The following is a 21,132-nucleotide window of genomic DNA, read 5'->3' as shown; positions in this document are numbered from 1 at the left end:
GGCCATAATAAATGGAAACTGGCTTCACAAGAGATGAGAAATAAGCTACAATTTGAAGAAAAGTTTGAAGCAAAAGCAGAGTACTGAATACCCCACAGTGCACAGATTTTGTAACCAAGTACATTCAGGAAGAAATGGCAAGAAAATATGTGGTCATTATTACTTGGTTTATCTTGCTTTCTTAGAAGAGTCAAAAGGAAGACTGATTGCTTTGTAAAGGCACCACAAGGACTCAAAGATCCAGCCTGCACAAAATTTCTATTAATTTTCCAGACTCAGTGACACAAAGCTGCTCTGGCAACAAAACCGACAGACACTACAAAAACAGGCAGATACATTTCTTTGCCCCCTACCTGGAAGTTGTCAGCTTCTGGATTCGGTAATAGTGCAAAGAAATCCCAGTGGAATTTCATCCTCCAGGAGCCAGCAGCAAACCCTGTGTACTTTTGAACAGATAAGCAACGGCCAGCCAGAAATCAAGATTTGCATTCTTCAGCAAAACAAAGTCTCATGGAGTGCTGTTTCTCTGTGCTTCTGTCTGTCTACAGTCTGCTCCATTCTTCCTTTCTGCCTTGCATGTGGCACTAGCTTCTGCGACCATCTGTATCAACGTAGTCAATGTAAATACTACTGCATGCAGTGCCAACTGTCCCAACGCCTGTACAACCTATCTGAATGGCAAACACAGACTTCAACGGGATTTTCTTCCCACTATCTCTCCTACTGTTGGCACATAAGACACGGTATTTACTGAGGATGATGCATTGGTTTACCTTAAAATAGGCATCTCCACATAGGTACAGCAGCATTTACTTGTTAGGTGTCGTTTATGTGCCTCATTTTGAACATACTGTCACGAAAAAATGCATACAAATTATCCTATTATCTAAGCTGTGCCTCAAAAAGACAGAAATTCATCTGCTGAAGATATACTCTGTGGCTCTACTTTAGAAAATGAGTCTGCACAATGAGACTGAAGCCCAAGTACATTCAGAGGATATTTACTAAATTTACTTGCCTATCAAAAGCAGTAAGAGAGAACTAAGGTCTATCAGGAGGACGTAATAATGGATGCTTATGAAGCCCTGACAGACAATGCTACTACAGAAAATCTCATTAATGGAGTTAAGATCTTCACTAAGGAAGAATTACTTTTACCCGGCACCACTAACTTAAGATATACAAGCCTGACTTAGCAATTCATAATTGAATCTAATCCTATAGAGAGCAGATAAAATTCACATAATCAAAATACTTTGTTTTCTCTGCAAGCTATATATGTACCTAGTCAAATGACAGATGAAAATAAAAGTTGGTCTCTCTTACTATATTTCAATGTCTAGCTCTGAAATTAAATGAAAGGAAGGAATATACTCTCTTCACTTAAAAAAACCACTTTTACTTTCAAGACATTTTTAAATCCGGGCTACAAATTAAATTGAAAGCACATCTTAAGTTTGGAAGAAAGAGCACTGAAGGACAGCAAGCCAAACTGCAGACACTAATTACAGAGTGTTAATGTTCTTCTAATGTAATTGTTCAGTAAGTTTTACTGAAATTTAAATTGTATTACAGTTCTTGACTAGAAACACTAATTCTACATTCAATATATGGAAAGAATATAGACTTTCTGACAATTCAAAAGTTCACAGTATATTTTGCTGGGATAAAGTTGTAGGCCAAAACCTGCTGTCTCTTCATATTGAGGCTATGTTCATTACAAGATGTTACACTCTTCTGAAGGTAACAGCTAAACAAAAAAATATTTCAAATGGAACAAAAAACACAGCCTAACTTTCAAAGCAGGAAACTGTTCCATTCACTGGCTAACTAACACCTGTGGAGGAACAGTGTAAAATAACACTTATGAAAATGCTAAGAAATCAGACATTGTGCTCTGAAGACATCTTGCTTTCACTTCTCTGGCTTTGCCAGGCCAGCAGAGGCCACAGAGTTTCAATGAGGAAAGGGCTGAAGCACAGATCTCCTAATACCCTTCTCAGAGAACGAAAGTCACATTTTTGCTAAGGAGAAAAGTACATTTCCTGAGAAGCAGAAAGCAGAGAAAAGGTCTGGGTATTCTAACCAAGTGTCAAACAGCGATTCAGGTGATGCTCTGGCTGGGAATTCCACTCCAGACAGTCCAGGGAATCCCACGGCTATCACCTATGCAAACTGCACCTTTGGATGACACATGAAGCACAGAACAAATGCACCAGTAGTCATGACAAAGATCAAAATTATGTAGCTCAGTAGAACTCAAGGCTTTAACACTTTCAGATACCACATAAAAGGATAAGTGACATGCCAAAGGTCACAGCACTACAGTTAGAAAAACTCACTTCCAAGTCTACTTCACACAGACTTGCTCTCACATGCTGACACTGACAGTATACAAACACCAACATGCAGCAGAGTGTTTTGTTGTCTTTTACAAACAGTCCTTTCCAAAGCTAGAATAAACCCTCTTTCCCATGTATTGGTTCCAGTGCCTTCCTTAATAAGGAAATAAAAGAAAAAGTAATCAAGTTTAGCATGACAAGACTACACCTGTACAAGAACAGTACATAATTAAGTTTTTCTTTTTAGCTGAAAATTTCCAACACCGTACTCTCTAGATAAAGTGGCTGAAAGAGAGAAAATTCTTTCAATGTAACAATACAACAATAAGCATGTGAGCATGCAGGGCAAGGGGCAGGAAGAGGTAGAGGTATTAATATGCTATCAAAGAAAAGGTGTAGCTTATACAGTCAGTATGTTTCTACTCACTGTATTAGGTACATATGGCAATCCATAAACTTTTTCCTGTGTTTCCTTTAAAATTTCTGTGGTTGACTTTCTTAGAGGATGTTTCCCATGGTAGATTTGGTCCAAGACAGCATAAAATACCTGAAGAGATAAAATACATCTTTGTCTTTGACAAACAGCATTGGCATTTGACAACCAAAAAAGACAAAATAGAAAAGAAACGGGAGAGAGAGAATAGGGAGAAGGAAGAGTTTAAACATATATGGTTTGATAAGTCTTCTATTTTTAGTATAATATACAAGGAGAGAAACAGGTTTTTGGAGTACGACAACCACCACCATCATGACCTATCATAAATCTGTATTTAGGTCACTGAGAACACTGGCAGTACTAAATCACCTGCATTTTTAAATAAAATTAAGACCTGTCCCTAAAGCCCTCCAGTGATTCCCCTTTTCAAAAGGAGTATTTTAAAACAAGATTTAATAAAAAGACTTAAAAGTTATTTGAGTGGACACAGCAAAATAAGCTATTCCAAGACATGTGCATGCAGCCGTTAAGAACACATGACACCTGCACGGGCAAGTTACAGCCCAGGCCGTGAACATAAGCAGCTGCATATGGAGCTGCTGATGCCTCTGAGTTTCTGCTAGAGCACTCAAACAGTGTAGTACACTAAGGCAGATGTTTCCTTTATTTTAGCTCTCACAATCAGAGCAATAAATTGTTGCAGTGTAAGCTTAGCCTGAGATCACACTGTACCCGGAGGGTACTTTGCCAGAGGTAAGAGCTGGTTCATAGGTGATTTTTGAGCAGAAGCCTGTGAACTACAGCGGAACACAGGTGCATGACTAAATTACTGAGGTGTTTGGAGATCAGGAAAGCACCAATAAAAAGGCTCTTCAAGCAAAGATAGCAAAGCAGAGTATCTGGCACTTTAACAGCAAACAAGAAACAGGCATGGATAGAAGACAGTACCAAGGCTCGATGTGTGACATGACTGAAAAGCAACCTGCAGCATTTCTTTTTTTTAATATGCTTTCCTATTCTGTGGAAGTGCAGGAAAGACAGAAGAGGACATCCACTGCTGTGCAACACAAGACATTTTTGAGCACTTTGGCAGATCCAGATATTTAAGCCAAAGAGTTCAGGTCAGGCCATCCTGTGGTAAGCACATTTCATAGGAAAACTGATGGTAGGGAGCCTCAAAAAACTTCTGTGCAAGGGATGAAGCAAATCATTTCGCTAGAGATTCAGGCCCAGTCACACTCCCAGGGACCTGCAATACCATTCCTAATGAGATAAACACACTGTTTTAGAAGTTGTAACTATGAAATGCAGAAATTTTATGGAGAAAAGGCTGTTTGGAGGCATTCTCCACCCATGGAGAATGGATGTTTTATGCGATATGAATAACACAACCCCCTTAACTTGTGAAAAGATTCTTTATTATGAAATGTGGGTACAAAACCATTCTGAACTCATCAATAATTTATCAGAATTCAGCATTTATCTTATTTGGGCTGCATACAACACATACTTTCACCAAAACTGTAACCGTTTCGAAAGGATCATATTCCTTCTGTTTGAATAAGCTGTCTTCTAACATACAGAATCTTGATAAATCCTTTGACAGTGTTTGTTCACAAATGATAACAGTGAAAATTGATTTTTTTCAAGAAAACTTGAGGATTACAAGGAGAGGGGTGAAGAAGTCATGACTTGCAGGAGCTACTCCTGAATTTCCTGCTTGATTCCTACATGGGTAATGAAAAAAGAGGTCAGTATGACTTAAACTTGCACAGTCAGCCATTAATGACACTGCAAGTTTCGTGTTCCAGATAGCAACATCGAACGAGAGATGCAAGCACTCTACATCACCCATCTACAAACCAAGAGTAGGCAGCAAATATCTGTTCAGAGGATAACTCCATGAAGACACTGCACTAAATGGCAAGCAATTAAGTATTTTTCAAAAGCACTCTGCAGGATTGTTTTAAATTTTGCATCATTATATTGATAACATGAAAAACTAAAAATCTAATAAAAACCTATACTGCAGTGTAAAAACTACAAATATTTTTACTCTTGTCTTAGAATAGAGAGGCTTCACAATGCCTTTGCTTGTACTTTTCATCCTCAGAGCTGGTCTCTAGAATCCCAGTTCATTTTTTAATAGAGTTTAACAAAAGCTACAGCATTTAAGGTAGCAAGGGTGACTGCGAATATTCCAACAGTAAGTACCATGAATAGATCTGAAAATTACCTGATGTAAAAGTCCTAGAAAACTCACTTTCCCCTAGCCCTTTGTGACTCTACAGGAGTAATTTCAAACCAATTTCCCTCACCTCTTCAAAAAACCCAAACCAAACATGAAGAACTTCCACATCTGACAATAGACTTTAGCACCCTGCCTAAGCCCAGCCTTGATTCTTTTTTCCATCTCCTAGCTTTGTTAGGACCTGTTTGCAGTTGCTCTTCAGTGTTCCTCACAAGATGGAGCAGATTGCGCTGCAGTGGACCTTCTCTAGAGTAAAATTTGGTGTCAAGTAGTTTGTGGTCAGGGAGCTGAAGCAAAAGCTCAACTCACAGCTAGGCAGTGGGGAAACGTCAGCTGAAGGTCAGTGAAACGCACTGCCTGAAGAACAACGTGGTGATAGGGAAGTGAGTCACTCAAGCCAGCTATAAGCTTTCCCCCGATCCTGGCACATGTAAAGTGTGGGAAGAAAGCTATGAGCCAGGCCACCTGGACAGCATAGTTAACAGAAAAATCCACCCCTGAAAATAAACTTGGATGAACTTTATAGCCATAAACATACCCATCTACAAACCACAGTTCTGTGTGTTTATACAGGCCTTTGAAATGGGAAAAGGAGACACATCCCAGGACCAGAGAATTTTAGGTGATATTGCTGAGGAGCATGCTAACACTTAATAATAAGCAGTAGATAGAAGACAATTTCTAATTTCAGTAAAACACATTTCCCCAAAGACCTGAAAATACAGAAATGCCATCAAAGAGTTATCTATCTTCATACTGTCTTTCTATTTTGCACTGACATTGGCATTTATTAGTTTTGCTTGATTCCAGCTCTTTCTAGCTACTTGTCTGCTTAATAGGATTAATAGGTAAAGTTATGCATTTTCCAGTGAAGTTACTACTGACTGAAAGACTCTGGGACTCAATCTGCATGGCAAAAGCCTTACGAGAAGATGCATGGATTTTCCTATCTTTCCCCTTGAGTAACTGATTACATGAGCTGGAAGAAAATGCAGAGGTATTATAGTTATGAAGAAAAATCAGCACCATTTCTGATTTTCACATGCCAATAGACTTATTTTCTGAACAGCCCACAAAATAACCTTTAGGCATTTTCCCCAATGCTGGAAAATTTGTAAGCATTCTTCTTTCTTTCAAAGGTCAAATAAGGCTTACATATGATTTAGTTGTCAATATAGAATATATTCTTTGCAAAGTCTAAAGGAAATGTATAAGTCACCATTCACAGTAGTACATATATACTTTGAAATCTGTAGATTGAAATATATGTTTTTCTTCAATGAATTATCATACTTTTAAATCTGCATGAGTAACAATACACACTTCTACAAGGAACTGTATGAACTTTATATTTGCCATGCAGTCAACTTCTCTGGGACATTTTTGTGAATTAATAAATAGAATGGCTCTGCCAGTCTGTCTCTTTGAAATGAGTGCATACTTCTGCGGGTATTACATTTAGAATCTCCGAAAACATGGTGCTGAAAATAGGAAATGAGTAATATTATTCACTGTGGCATTGCCGTCATTTGGCATGGGTTGAGACTGGTTGAACATTACTTACACAAGAGTAATTTGAGGGCAAGCAGCCTGCTCAATCACTGCATCATTGCCAGCACCAGTCAATCATTAGGCACCCACAGGAATCTGAGCCCACCAAAAGTGGGTGCTCTTTCCCCAGTTCTAAAGCTAGGAGGTATGGAGTCACTCTGGGACAGACCCTACAGAGACCCCAGGAGCAGCTGAGGGCCAACAGCGGCACGAGGATTGCACAGCCCACCCCATGGGACCAATGCAATGACCCCTCCTTGACTGACTTCTGGAGCACATCATCTCCCCTGCCACAGAACAGGGAGGCCATGTCACTTGTTAATATATCTGTGACTTGAAGTGTTCTTGCTATCCAAGCCCATTTAGTCCCCATACTGTCAATTTGGTATCAAACCTTGACAAGATTATAGCAAATACATGTTAGAAGTTGAAACGAAATCTGTCAAATCTACATGTAGCTGTTATGGACACACCAGAAAGAATGGGCACATGTGAAAGCACCTGATCATCACTTTGATGGTTACCAGTCTGTACACGGCAAATCATTTTGTGTTGGTGGACTTCATGAATAGATGTCCATAACTAAGTACTCTCAGTTTAAATTTTATTTCAATTCAGAATTGTTTTTTTCCAAAAAAAACTCCTATAGGAATTAATTATATTTTTGCCCACATTCTTTCTGCATTCTCGGCTATCTTTAGATGAGAATCTTTCAGAGCCAGGGGTGTGCATTTCAGAATCAGACCTGCAGAAAGGGTGCAGTTATTTTCATGTCACAGAGGTATGCCACACAGGTGGCACTCTCCTTGTTCACACCTGCACAGCCAACACTGGCCACTGACAGCCAGTGCTGCACTGAAAGCATAATTCAAAAAGCTGTTAAGTTTAACCAATGAAAAATATATGTATTCACTGAAAACAGCGTTAAGTCTGGTTTTAATTAGTGTAACTGACATATACATTTGCAGGTCCACACACCAGTATTCTGATTAGTTTTAAATCACTATAAAAAACTGCACAGAGTAAACTGCAAATATTTAACTAAGATTTTCTTTGAAATCAACTTCAGTTAACTAGTGCAACTCATGTTTGTAGACAGAATTGTAATCATTTGGGCACTTTTCAAAGTGAAGAATTACAAAGATTTGATCTTTAAATTTGTTTCTTTCCACATCTCAAAAATAATGACTACCCTTTATTAAGGTACTAGCAGAGTTCTCATCTAAACACCAGGTTAACTGTAAAGTTATATGCTTCTGAATTAAGGCAAAGCAAAGAAAACAAAATCACAAATACCACACAGTAGAAACTTGTAGCATACCAAATGCAGCCAAACTCTCACTGTAAAAGAACTTGGTTGGATGCTAATGCTACTGTTCACACCTGAGAACTGCTGTGCAGGACTGAAAAAACTAAATACCCATTTTAGATAGAACCCTACTTTCCTTTACTTCCTTTGAAGAAAAGTATCACTGACAGTTTGTTTATGAAAATGACTGATCAATCACATCTACCCATCGAAAATAAAGGTTTATGAACTTAATTACTGCTCCTAACACTGTGAGAAACAAGTCTTACAGCCTTATAGTTCAGCCACTAACTTTGATGGCAGTAACAAGATGCCACTTTCATACTGGAGCTGCAGAAGACAAGGAGCTCAAATCACATTCTAGTAAATAAACAACCTGGTTTGATTTTACTAAGGTGGCCTGTGCCTCTCAATCCTCCTACACTTTAATGATGCAAAGGTACACAATACTTTCTCTATAGCAAGTTCTCCTTAAATGATTCTGTAATTTAAGAACTCAATCTTAAACCACATTTGGGAATTCTGATAATTCAACCATTTCCAAAAGCTCTGGTTTTCACAGTATTTTCCAACAGATTTAGACATCTAGGTTTAAGCAGACAGCAGAGAATACATTCACAAAAATCAAACATGAAAATTAATATTAAAATGAATTGATTTTCATTAATTTGCATATAGTTGGTGTCTACATTAAAATAAAATTTTGGTAAAATTAGAAGAATTAAAATATGTTCTGAAAGTTCTGGATAGAAAGTAGAGACTACAATGCAAAGAACATACCTGGAGTTGCATATCAGCTGCAGCACACACCTTTTTGGACTCACATAATCTTGACACCATGTTTTTTGGTAGTGGCTTGAATAAGAAAAAAAAAAAAAAGAACATATTTAGAATTGTTGTATATTTGTAAATAGTACGCTTACTACTAGAAAAGGCTGAAGACAAAAAAAAAAGACTCCTGGTGGTAATAAAAACATAATTAAAGTGCTTTGCATTGAGAAAGGAAATCTCATTTGCTAAACAAATGTTCAATTAAGATATGGTCAATAATTTGCTAAACAATGGTCAATTAAGATATCAGCAGTAATTTACATAGCAATCAAGAAACTACTGTGTCTCAGTGTTTGTTCTTCTATAAATTAATCCCATGTTCCCTTATATGACTGTTAAAAATATTATGACTATCTTTAGAGATAAAGAACAGATGGGGCAGTTAAAGTCCTCCCAGGTCATCCTGACTAGTATTCAAAAGAAGGTATTACAACAGATTCTCCTGTTGGTCTTCAAGCATAGCTCACTTTGATTGACACGGAGGCCCACATAACTCCCATTGAGCTGGTGGAGTTTTTGTAACTTCAACTGGGACAGCGTCAGGCCTTCTACCGCATAAAAATGTTCAGTCACACTGAACAGTAAATATCTACCCTTTGAAATTTTCAACAAAGTTGAATTTATTCCTCATCTATGGCAATAAAAATATCCATGCCACCACACGCTGAAAGTCAGAGTCATTTTTCAAGCCAGTAGGCAAACTCTTTTTACCTTCTATTCAGATGTCTACAAGTACACCCAAAGACTTCTTAATGCCAGATTTTTAAGAATATCTGTATGTGAACGCTCAACCTTATACTTCTGCTGTTTCCTGAAGCTTTGCAATAGATGTTTTTCCTAGTAAGCATTTTTTTTTGCTAGCAGTTTTATTAACCAAACATTAAGTATGGTTAAAGTAACTGGATTTTTGATAAAATATTAAGAAAGTTACTACAAGTTGTACAGTGTAATACAGACGTTTGGTATTACACTGAACTCTAAAAGCATACCTATGCTTTTACAGTGTGTTGAAGTGTTTAAGAAACAATATGTGAAAGTCCACAGATCCTGATGGCAGAGGCACATGTTTAGATTCTGTGCAAATGATATGACTTCAAGACAAACAGTATTAATGGTCACAGAATAAAAAAAAACAACTCCAGAGAAGCTACGCATAAGTGATGAAAATGTTATCAATTAACTCTGTGGAATCTGGAAGTTAAAGCAGATAAGAAAAACTCAAGTTCCACAGCTGTTTTATGCTGTAGCTTGCCAAGGCTTGTAACCCCTTCTCCAAGACAAATGTTAGCTGGGTCAAGAATGGGATAGAACACCACCAACTATTTTGCCTGTCATAAATATGCACAGCTGTTGAAATTTCAACACAGAAAAATGAACCAATGAACATGAAGTCTGTCTTACAGTATATCCTTGTTAGGCCAGTATTTACCCTTTCTAAACACAAAAATTCTGTTTCAAATTACATGATGATTTTGGACTACTAGAGTAAAGGTAATGGGCAGTTATCCATAGTAATAAAGATGTTAGTAGCTGACTAATCTGACATTCCATACTGGATTTAGTATTGTTCAAAATACTACTTAATTATGTAAAAAAGTTATTAAGGCAAGAAACAAAGTAGAATAAAATTACAAATGGTAAAAAGTATGTTGGACAATTTTTCCTCCTGGCTCTATGAACATCTCTCATCTCATCCTCTTACACTGAGTGAGTCATGCACTTCAACAACTTTTCAGCCTCAAACTAAATCACATGTGGATTTGCAATAACACAGTTTTAGCTGTCATGCAAGAAACCCTTGTGTAAGGAAACCTGTAGAATTTTAACAGATTTTGTTATTAAGCACCCAACCTATCAGCAAGTTTTGGCAGCTTTCTGGAGGCATTCATTTCCTACTGAAGTAGTACAGTATGGAATTAAACAAAACTGCTTTCCTCTAGGGGCACCTGCATTTTGGATACAGTAAAATATGAGAAAAGTGGATGGGAATTCTTAAATTGTAATTTGCCAGTGTTAAAAAAAGATGAACATCCAAAAGCTTGGCAACAGCAAACATGTATATTTTACACATTTATAATTTAATATGGTTAAAGCCAAGAACTCTCCTACCAGTAAGGTCAAACCAGCTCTTTCAACATAATGGAATTTCAATTTTATATTTTGGCTATATTAAATGATGGTAAGAGGAAGTTAAGCGCACAGGCTTTCAGCTGGTACACAAAATGAATAGAACAAGAGGCACTAAGACTTTTCTAACTGGCATTTTGGTAAACCACAGTTCCACGGATCCTCAATTGAATCAGGAAATCCAAGTTTGCAGTTCACTGGGGCAGAGAGCTGCAAGGTTTGGCAATGCGGACAGACTCTGTGCACTCCCTGGGACAGTCACATCCAGCCCTGCTCAAGAAACAACTGAAGCAAGTCTAATTCTCAGTTCAGAGCTAAGCATTTCTTACAGACTTTGCACAGGAGATAGCTTAGAACCACCTTCTAGAGACCAACTAAAGTGTAGGTAATACTAAAGGCCTCCAAGAAAATCTTTTTATCTTTTTTTGCAACCATCTGAGTATCAAACAAACAATGTAGATATACTCTGCCCTGAAGATCAAGCTCTACTGTTTGAGCAGATTAAAATCAACAAGAAATTATAAATCATTCTTACAACAATATCTATTGACAAAAAGGCACAGGAGAAAGACATAAATGCTCTTTTGTTTAAATCTATCAGTGCTACTGATCTGGCTCGAAGATTGTGTTGTGATCATAATTCACAAACCAAGCAGAATTTGGCACAAGAAATAATAAAAAGGAGATAGCTTATTTTTCCCGAAGCACCTTTGGTATTTTAAAACTTAAGATTTCAGGGAACTCCAGAGGGTTTTTCAAAGATCACCACTCCTCTTCAAAGTTTGTTTCTGTGAATGTCAGGCATACAGATATTCTGAGGTCTTGGATGTTCTGAGGAAGATGTACTGTTTCAGGCAATAGAAACTATTTCTCCTTGCTCCATTACAATCCCATATCCCCTTAATAAGCAGCTGAGTGAAGAAAAAAATGCATCAGCATGATTATCTTACTTATCCTGAAAGATGAGCCCTCTGATAAAACCAGAATCAAATTGTTATCTTCCTTCTGAAAGAAAGACTTCACAGAGCTTTGGCTAAAACTATGTTAATTGAATTACCATTCCATTTTTTAAACACTACATGCTTTACTTTGGGTTCCACTTTTCCATCATTCTATATTAAGCAGCTTTAAGATCTTGGCATGAATTTTTCAGCATGTTTGCCATGGTGGCTAAAAGAACAGAATTCCCTGTGTCCCAGAGCACACTTAGCTCCTTACTGCTGTGTAGTAACCACCACACATTATGACTGTTTACTATCTGTGGGCTTATTCTTGTAATCATGCTAATACAATACTGCCTTTGTAATTCCATCTCTGTGAAAAATGAAGTCAGCTCAAATTTGAACAGCTGAAATACTGGCCTTTGTTCAAGAGAGCCTCCAAAGACACACAATCTTAAAATGATTTAGCCTGACAGACCTACCACATATATCTGTGAACTTAACAAATGAAATTAAACAAACGCACACAGTGATACAGAATGGTACACATGCACCAGATTGTCTGCATAAGCACTGTTATGACTTAATTTTGGTACGGCTTGACTTCATGAGCTTACCTGAGTAATTCAACTTAGTAACTAATTAACACAGTCCTATTTCTTCCCCCCTCAAACAACCAAACACACACACACAGATTAACTGTGTTGAGTTATCTTAAGATGAAAGGAAAACTAGGCTTGCTACTCTCTTGGAGGAAATATTTTTGTCCTGGCCAGCTTTTTGAACTAAATTCACAAGACTTACTCCTTCTGCCAGAAGAGCTTGCAAGCTTTTTCACTCCTCAGTACTCAAAAGCACAACTATCCAAAATGTACAGAAAGCAGAGACAAGCTTTCTATAAACTTCAAGGTATTTTGGACCAGATCCTCATGATCCACATCTGTATGCATAACGCATTCTCATCTTTGAAAACCTGCCCACCAAATCTTTTTTCTGGAATGCTACAAAAAAACAGTTTTCAACAGTTCATATGTTTTAATAATCAAAACAACACCTCTTTCCCCTCCTCTTCCCATAAGCACTGATCCTAAATGAGGATCCTCAGGTCCAGTCCTTCTACAACCGGCAAAAGCAATCATAAACTGAGACTATGCTACCAAGTTTTTCTTACGTAACTATGTTCAGTAGGAGTGTTAATAATGACACCACCTAAAATTTGCATGCAAAAATGATCACATAGATGCAGCAATGCAGAAAGAAGGATGCTTTTTCAAATTATCTGCACAGCCTCCTCAACAAGCTGGTTCAGTAAAAAACCCTCCTTCTGCCAACATACAGCAGAGCTATGTTGGTGTGGTTGCTGCAGGAAGGATCCTTCTCACCCAGAGAAGCTCAGTCTCTTTATTCTTAAGAAGAAACTTAATGGAAGTTCTCATATAGAACAACTTTTGAATGAAATGGTTTTACAGAGTTGACATTTTGACTGTTTCACCCACCTTCCTTGTTTCCCCTTGAAAGTGGATAAAAATGGACTCATTTTTCTTTCAAATAACTAAAAAACTGGAGAAGAAAATTTGATTCGAATTTCTGTTTGCACACCAAAAAAATTAGTCAGGGAACAAGCACAGCAAACAAGCCCCAAAAGGATTTTTGTGAAGTTGTAAATGTAAGAGAGCTTGGATTTTCTATTCAAAGTACTTTGTAACATATACACAACAGATGAAAGTAATTGCTGTAACAATCACTAAATTTCGAGAATAGAAAAGATTACTTCAATCTATTTGTATTTAAACGACAGATACAGAAATCTGATATCAGATTCTTAAAACTAGCTTAGATGAACCAACATAAGCAAAAGCAGATTTATGTATCTTGGATGATGGCTTAAAAATACATTCTAAATTTTAAAAAAAGCAATTAAAAGGAAGCCGACTAAAGCCCTCAAAAGCCACACAGCAGTTTCAGGCTCCTTTCCTCATCTTCCAGTATAATCCATTCTTGCCCCCTTCAAGACTGAGTTTCTACATTAAACCTCTCAATTGCTCTCTGAAAGGGCAAGATTTCACCACCAATAAACAGAAGTTGTTTGTGGAAATGTGAAATGGGACAGAGCGTCTGATTCCTAGCTTTTGCACTGCAACTAAACATGGTTTAGATTTGTTAAGCCATTTTGAAAACACAAAGCCATAAATAACGTGCCACAAATCTCTTTCAGATGTTTTAGTCAAACTCATTCTCTGAACTCATATGCAATCAGATTAACTCCACAATGTTTAAACACTACATGAACTTTATAGAGAACACTAGAAAGCAGTTATTTTGGTATGTGGACTCAAACATATAAATGGTAAACATTTCTGAACTGAGTACTTTTAGCTCCCAGGTTTCAAGGAGACTTTGTTAATGCAATCAATTCTGCAGAAACGATTGCTCTGTTAAAAAAACCCAAAAATTAAAAAGGTAGATTTACAGAGAAAATTTATCAAATTTATCAAATAGTATCTATTAAAACAGAAGTTAAGCAATGTATTTTTCTAACTGTTCAATGGAGGCAAACACAATTCCACTTCCATAATACTGAAATATACCGCACACTTAGTATTGGATAAAAAGCTTCAACAAACTGCAATAATACACAACTTAAGAGGCTTCCTTGTTTTTGCATTGATGGGTAGTCTATTCTTCAACCATCACATTTGAGTATACTGAAACTTGCCTCAATCAAAAGCACTAGAAAAAGATCTTTGGTTATTGTTTACTGGTTTGTATTTTTGAAATGCCTGTACAAATACAAATCACTTTGTTGCCATGCGTTAAAACGGTCACTGAAAGTCACCTTGTTCCAAAGGGCACTGTTTCCTAAATTTCCCACAGAAAGTAGATCCTTGCAGTAGACTGCCATAAAATATGTAAAAAAAGGTATCAGTTTTAATGCAGAGATTCATGACTGCCAGAATCTAACTAATCCTAATCTAATCATAAATAAAGCAGTACACTTTTCATCACAAAATATTTCAATGACTACCCTACACTGTGCTAAACACTGCAGATCATTTCTATTTATCTCCATGATTTGGTACCCAAGCTTTAAGACAGACCTTAAACAGTTCAATGATGAATCACTATTTTTGTCATAACTTACCTGTAATTAAATTAAAACATTCCACATTACCTGATTCACACAGAAGTTGTTCACCTACTACACTAAGTTTTTGCAGTGTAGAAACTACACAACCTTTGTAGGAATGTAATTGGAACCATGGATATAAGGATCTGGTATTCTTTTACAGATTACAATTAGCTTTTCTGCAATGAGAATATGAACATTTTTTATGAATAATTGAAACTATAATATTAAAATAGTGTCTATCCATTGTTTATTTCAACTTTAAACATTATTAACAAACAACACACAAAAATACGATTCTTTTCTATTTTCAGTAGTTTACATATTAATTTTCCCTACCTGTCCCGTTTTATAATGCCTTGCAAACTGGTTAACCACTCGATAGTCATTTGCAAAGTACTCCATCAGAATTGAGGGAACTTCAGCAAAATCAGTAGGACATCTGGTTCCTAGAGGTAAAATAATTGTACATGTTAGCATTTGCTATTTTCATTAACACAAATAGTTAACTCTTCCCAAAAGATTTTGCAACTCTCAGTTTGGACTTTTGGTGAACTTTAGTGTTCTTTCGCTTATTAAGTCAATATTTTATTTCCATAGCACTATTGTACATATTGCCAGAAAAGCTTCATTATAATACTACACATTTTACTATAAATCACGAAGTAAAACAAAATATTTGAACAGCTGGGTGAGGCACCTTATAAAGCTCTGGATCACACCCTTTTTAAACTAAACCAGACTGCAGCCAAACTGGCCCTACATGAAACACCAAATCTATTTAAGTGTCCTAAACCTAAATCAAACTACAATGTAAATAAAACTCTGCCTTAATCCTATTCACAGTTACAATTTTTAGCTTCCATCTGTTTGCTGAGCTTACTTATGCTTTATATTAACCTTGCTTTATAATACCAAGTTGTTCATTCAAGGAACACTCTTTTCAGATTGAAGACATGTCCTAAGTGCAATGAGGTAATATCTTAGCAGTTAGTATTTTCAAAAAGCACTTTCCCAAAAACCTTATTTATACTCTAATCTTTATCAGCACCCTACACAATGGAAGTTATTAAGAAGTATAACACACCACCAAATCAAAGCTGCATTTCTAATTTCTATATTAAAGTTAGGGATGTACAAAGTTGTTGCTTTAATAATGAACCCACTGGGTCATCACCTCCATCCCTGTCTGCTAGAGACACTGTCAACATTCAAAACTAGTCTTAAGTACAGTTTTTGCTTCTATTATTTCTTGAAGACTACTTTTTAAAACCACTCCTTTGATCTTCACAAATCTTTCTCTAATTTTCAATCTGAATTCATAATCTGTTTATACTCAATGTTTTCAGACCAACACTGCTCTTTAATTTAAATAGCATTTCCCACACTGTTTTTTACCTCCTAAATTGAAAAACTATATTCTCTCAGCCATCATTATCCGAAGACAAGATAAAGTCTAAAAGACTATCCACTGTCTCTGCGTCTGCTTCAGTTTGAATTCACCTTCAGACCAGAGACATAAAACCACACCCAAGCATTGCATGAGGTTTTACCACTATCTTTCTTAATCATTCTAATACTTACTGCTGTTAGATACACCTCTGATGTAATTTCAAACCACATTCACCCCTTTCACAGACACATTAGCTATTTGTAGTTCTGCATTAACACACAAAACTGTTCTTCTGTTCCTCCACCACTGTTAAAATATCCATTTGATAGCACTCTTTAAGTGCATGACCTGCACTGTGTAGTTCTGAATTGAATTTTACTTCTAACACTGCACTATCCAGTCATTCAGTTCTTACACAATATCTCATTCTTTCTTTTGTACCATCACACTTCATTAGTAGAGTCTTTTTTTGTTGTTTGAAAATCATTTGTAAAAAGCCTAAAACAAGGCACATCCCAAGACAAATGCCTGCAGAACTACACTGATATCCCCCTAGCCATATGCTTTCTCAATTCTCCTTAATAAAGTGACAGAATTATTTTAACACCAAGAGACTTCTGAGAAATTACATTATCTGAAAGTCAGAAAGGTAAAAGGTTGGGCAGTTATATGGGACAAATTAGTCCTCCTGTAAAACAAATGTAGGTATTCTTTACTGCATGATGAACTAAAATGAGAGTGCAAGCTAGGTTTTAAAAAAATCTTACGCACACACGTGTTAAACAATCAATAAATGCATACAGTAACATGTCAGATTAACTTAAAAAGAAGCACATCTTAAGTCAAAAACATACAGTATTACCCAAGTTTTGGGCCCATTAGCAGCAGAATGGGTTCCTGAATATTTGGGAAGGTTAATCAGAAAAGGGAGGCAGGAGAGAGTGGGAAAGATGTCAAATAACTCAGTGCATGTCAACTAGAATATCAATTTTTTTTTTTCTCACAATAGCCTGTAGTCATCTTGTTTCCATACTTTGCCACCCCAGTGTCTCATGAGAGCAGATGGCCCCTGACAGACATCCCTGGGACAAGCCATTTGATTTTCACACATTCCAAATCCTAAAAAAAACCACCAAACCCAGGTTCTCTGCAGAAACAACATGACTGGTCTCCAATGCTGCTTGTGCAATGCTAGATCTGGAGTGAAATCCCCTGGGACGCAGGATTGCCTGGAGCTAAGGCAACACTGAAACCATACACAGGGGGTCATGGGAAGTCTGATCCTCAAAATTAGCTATTTCCTGCCCCTTCAAGACTTTTACATGCAGATGCATGTGATTCACCACAAGAGAAGAAGCCCATCAAAGCAGTTACTTTGGGCATATAAATACTCCTGAAGGTCAAGATGAGCAAAGCCATATGAGTGGAAGGGGTGGGGGAGAGCAGTTAACCATCCCAAGGAACATACAGAACTTATACTGAAACAGAATACATAGTACTAGTTCATTTGTTTTAACAATGTCCCCTAGTGACATACTTACAAACAGCTCAATCTATTTTAAGTGGAAGACTTAAGAAAGATTATTTTGTCACTGGGTGCAAAGTATCTGTTGATAACGCATAACTACCATGGACACCCCTTTGTATTATTACCATAACAAAAAAATAGTAAAACGTAAAAAAAAAAAATCCTTCAGACAAGGGAGCTACAATTTCATCTATTTAATAGTGGTTTGTTTTTTTTTTTAATAAGCATCTACTGCAAATGGATTGCCAGCACACTGTTACAGAAGGTATGAAAAGAACCATGCCAAGCAGCTTTAGACAGAACATGTCTTTGACCCATTTGTCACAACTGCAGAAGGCCACAGCAGCCTGTGAGCTGTCAGCCAGTACACTCATTGCCACTGCTTGAGAAGAGGGACTAAATGAAAAAAGGCAACATCCCTTTTACTGTGCACCCACTCGGTGATTGCATATTCATTCATGTTCATTTACATATGATAAAAAGGCCTACCAGTTAACCATGCTTGCAAATATAATAAGTTTTTAATTTATCAATTTTGCTTTAATCAGAATCAACTAGAAAAGGCCTGGCTTTACAGATTTGCCATATTGCCAGTGTATACTCCTTGTGAGAAGTAATCTACTAAATGTCCTTAATTCAATTTCCCAAACTATTTCCAACCCAGGATTCACTGTGCTTTTACGCTAGGCACAAGTTTAGCTCAATTTATTTCAATCCTACAACTATTCCGTTATTATAAACTCCACATAAGGCAAACTTGCAAGAATGGATACCACTGCTAGAACAAAGATCAGCAGTACAGAAAGAGATACAAATGCCTAATTCTTATTAGGAGAAGAAGAATATTCAAGTGTTTTTGGTTGGGTTTTAGAAAATATCTGGGGATCTGATATTGTACTTTCAAGTCATCAAAGATGTAGAAGTATCAATGTGACTCAACCATTTCTGGTTCATCCTCTTTTTCTTGTTTTGTTTTCTTTCTTTTTTATGTCTACTCCCTTCTTCTAGAAATTAAACATTTAACTAAAACCAAAAAAATCCCTATTCCAACTTTCTTACCAGTGACGTGTTGGTACCGAGTTCTTCCCAGCATAGAATGCATAGCATGTCCCATTTCATGGAAGAGATTCTCCATCATGCCAGGACTTAGTAGCGTTGGTGCACCCCTTGTTGAATGGGGCAGGCTGAGCATAAGAACAACTACAGGCAGCTGGTACTCTCCATTTTCCCTTAGCCTGCCTCCACGAACTGTAAAGTGACAATCCTTTTCAAGATAAAAGCAAACATATGGACACCAATGTCATTATATCAATGATACTAAAACAATGATGAAATTATTGAACTTAAACTATTAAACCTAAACATATACTCAGTTACACAAGTTGAATTCAATTAACAGCCTCGTTCAACAGCAGCAGACTGTTTCTCCATCTTTATTATTTGCTTCATATTCATACGGAAACTACCTTTATTTCATAAAGAAAAGATTGTGTTGCTTTTAGAAAATAAATTTTTTGTTTGTTTTATAATTATCAAAACCTCTCAATTTTTCTATACAAATAGCAGTAGCTCAAAGAAATTTACTGATGTGCCAAATACATAATTTATAGATTAAGTTCTCTGCTCATTCTTCAGCAATAACTTCTTTATAAAATGTACTGCACAGCACACCTACTATATTGTGAAATATTAACAAAACAAAGTAATATATTAAACTAACGTAGATTTAAATTTTGTCCACTTACCACCTCACTAAAGGTGGTAGTTTGCAGATGCTTCTACAGAGTGAAGTGTCTGTTGTATAGCATCATATTGTGAATATACTGGTACAAGGGCAGCATGAATGAGTGAGCCACAGCAGTTAGAACTATCTACTGTTTTACGTAATTTTGAATAAATATTAGTTGTCATTATGAGCTTTCACCTTTAGAGAATATTAAAATTTCAGATTGTTTTCACTTGTAAATAGTAGGCCAGAAAATAGATGTTTAATAATCTACCATTTCTCTAAACAGAGTTCTACAACATTTCATAATGCCTGTCATTCTGTAGAACAAAGAGTCTGAGTTCAGCCTATCAGGTGACGGTTTTTAAAAGAAAGCTTACTCGCAAAAATATTTACCTAAAACAATATTTGACATTACTGACTTTCCCTGTTTAAATTTAAATTATTTTAAACTGAGGTAACTTTTACTAAACCTACACTGAATGCAAATGTGCCTAGCACTAGTCATTACTCAAATAAAACCCATGCTGGAATCAGACCATAAATGTTACCTGATGTGGTTTATCAGGTCGCTGAAAGAAGTCACAATAGATGTATCCTAGCAAACCTTCAGTTTCATGAACAACAGCCTGAAGAAAAAAGGAGTATCATTTTTACCGTGAAAGCACTGATAAGATGTGTAAATTGAAGACATAGTATTCTAATCCAAAGATTTATAATGAATAAATGACAAATAAACCGGGAATAATTAATGTAAAATCTGTTGGTAATTTTAGTTGGGAAAAAAAAAATATATACAAGATTCACAACTTGTCCCTCAAACTACAGCCATTTCTACATTTCACTCAAAACTAGTTAGTCACAGATTAGTATTAAAAGTAACACACTCTGTAGCCCCTAAATGACTTCTGAGAAGTCAACAGTAACAGAAACTGATTTATCATGGAAATAAACATAGAGTAAGGAGTAATTATAAATTGATCCACAGAATATAAAGAACAGCAGGTCTTGCTGCAGGCTCGAGGTGGAAGAGCAGTGAAGATGTGGCAGTGAATACATGGAGGGAAGACAACAGAGGAACGTGAGAACCTGATGAGTAAACTATTGCCCAAGTTACTATTTCCACCTTCCTCTAAAAAGATGGCAGAAAAATAAAGACATAAAAACCAAATCTCAAAGTGAAGATGACATACAGAATAAAAAAATGAGGCAAAGACACATGACTGATAGAATATCCACCTACAGTATTCTAGCCATCTACATTCATCTACTAATTGAAACTAAAGAAAACTAGCAGGGCTTATGCAGAAGGACAGCTTGAAAGGTACGACAATAATCTCCAAACAGGGAAACTTCTTCTGATTCAGGCACCCTTCACACAGAGACATATTATAAAGGCCATAAAATACCAAGCATACAAAAGGCACTTAGTATAAAGCCCTTGAGGTGTGACTTCAACTAAGACTAGACAACTAGTCTGCTTTTGATAGGTACCCAAGTAATTTAAAAACAAAATCTGATTTGTGGCTCAGCAGAACACACCATCTTGTCTAACTTCCCTTTGTCATTT

The 21,132-nt window shown here is 36.6% G+C and overlaps 1 protein-coding gene across 3 annotated transcripts in view; it reads right to left on the bottom strand.

Moving 5' to 3' along the window:
- MIPEP (mitochondrial intermediate peptidase) overlaps nucleotides 1–21,132 on the bottom strand; it is a 79,184-nt gene that overhangs the window by 25,246 nt on the left and 32,806 nt on the right. For 2 of the 3 annotated variants that reach the window (XM_074860023.1, XM_074860022.1), the window contains exons 12-16: nucleotides 20,114–20,191; nucleotides 18,896–19,100; nucleotides 15,255–15,364; nucleotides 8,670–8,744; nucleotides 2,770–2,889 (exon numbers count right to left, since the gene is read on the bottom strand). In XM_074860023.1, coding sequence (XP_074716124.1) covers nucleotides 2,770–2,889; nucleotides 8,670–8,744; nucleotides 15,255–15,364; nucleotides 18,896–19,100; nucleotides 20,114–20,191 — 588 coding nt within the window. Of the gene's footprint in view, nucleotides 1–2,769; nucleotides 2,890–4,174; nucleotides 4,506–8,669; nucleotides 8,745–15,254; nucleotides 15,365–18,895; nucleotides 19,101–20,113; nucleotides 20,192–21,132 lie in introns of those variants that run through there. The other variant, XM_074860025.1, reaches the window with a different exon arrangement.

Source organism: Strix uralensis, chromosome 2 (assembly GCF_047716275.1).
Source record: "Strix uralensis isolate ZFMK-TIS-50842 chromosome 2, bStrUra1, whole genome shotgun sequence".
NCBI classification, from domain to species: domain Eukaryota; kingdom Metazoa; phylum Chordata; class Aves; order Strigiformes; family Strigidae; genus Strix; species Strix uralensis.
Note: the sequence above shows the minus strand (reverse complement) of the source record. Positions and strands in the feature narration are given on the sequence as shown.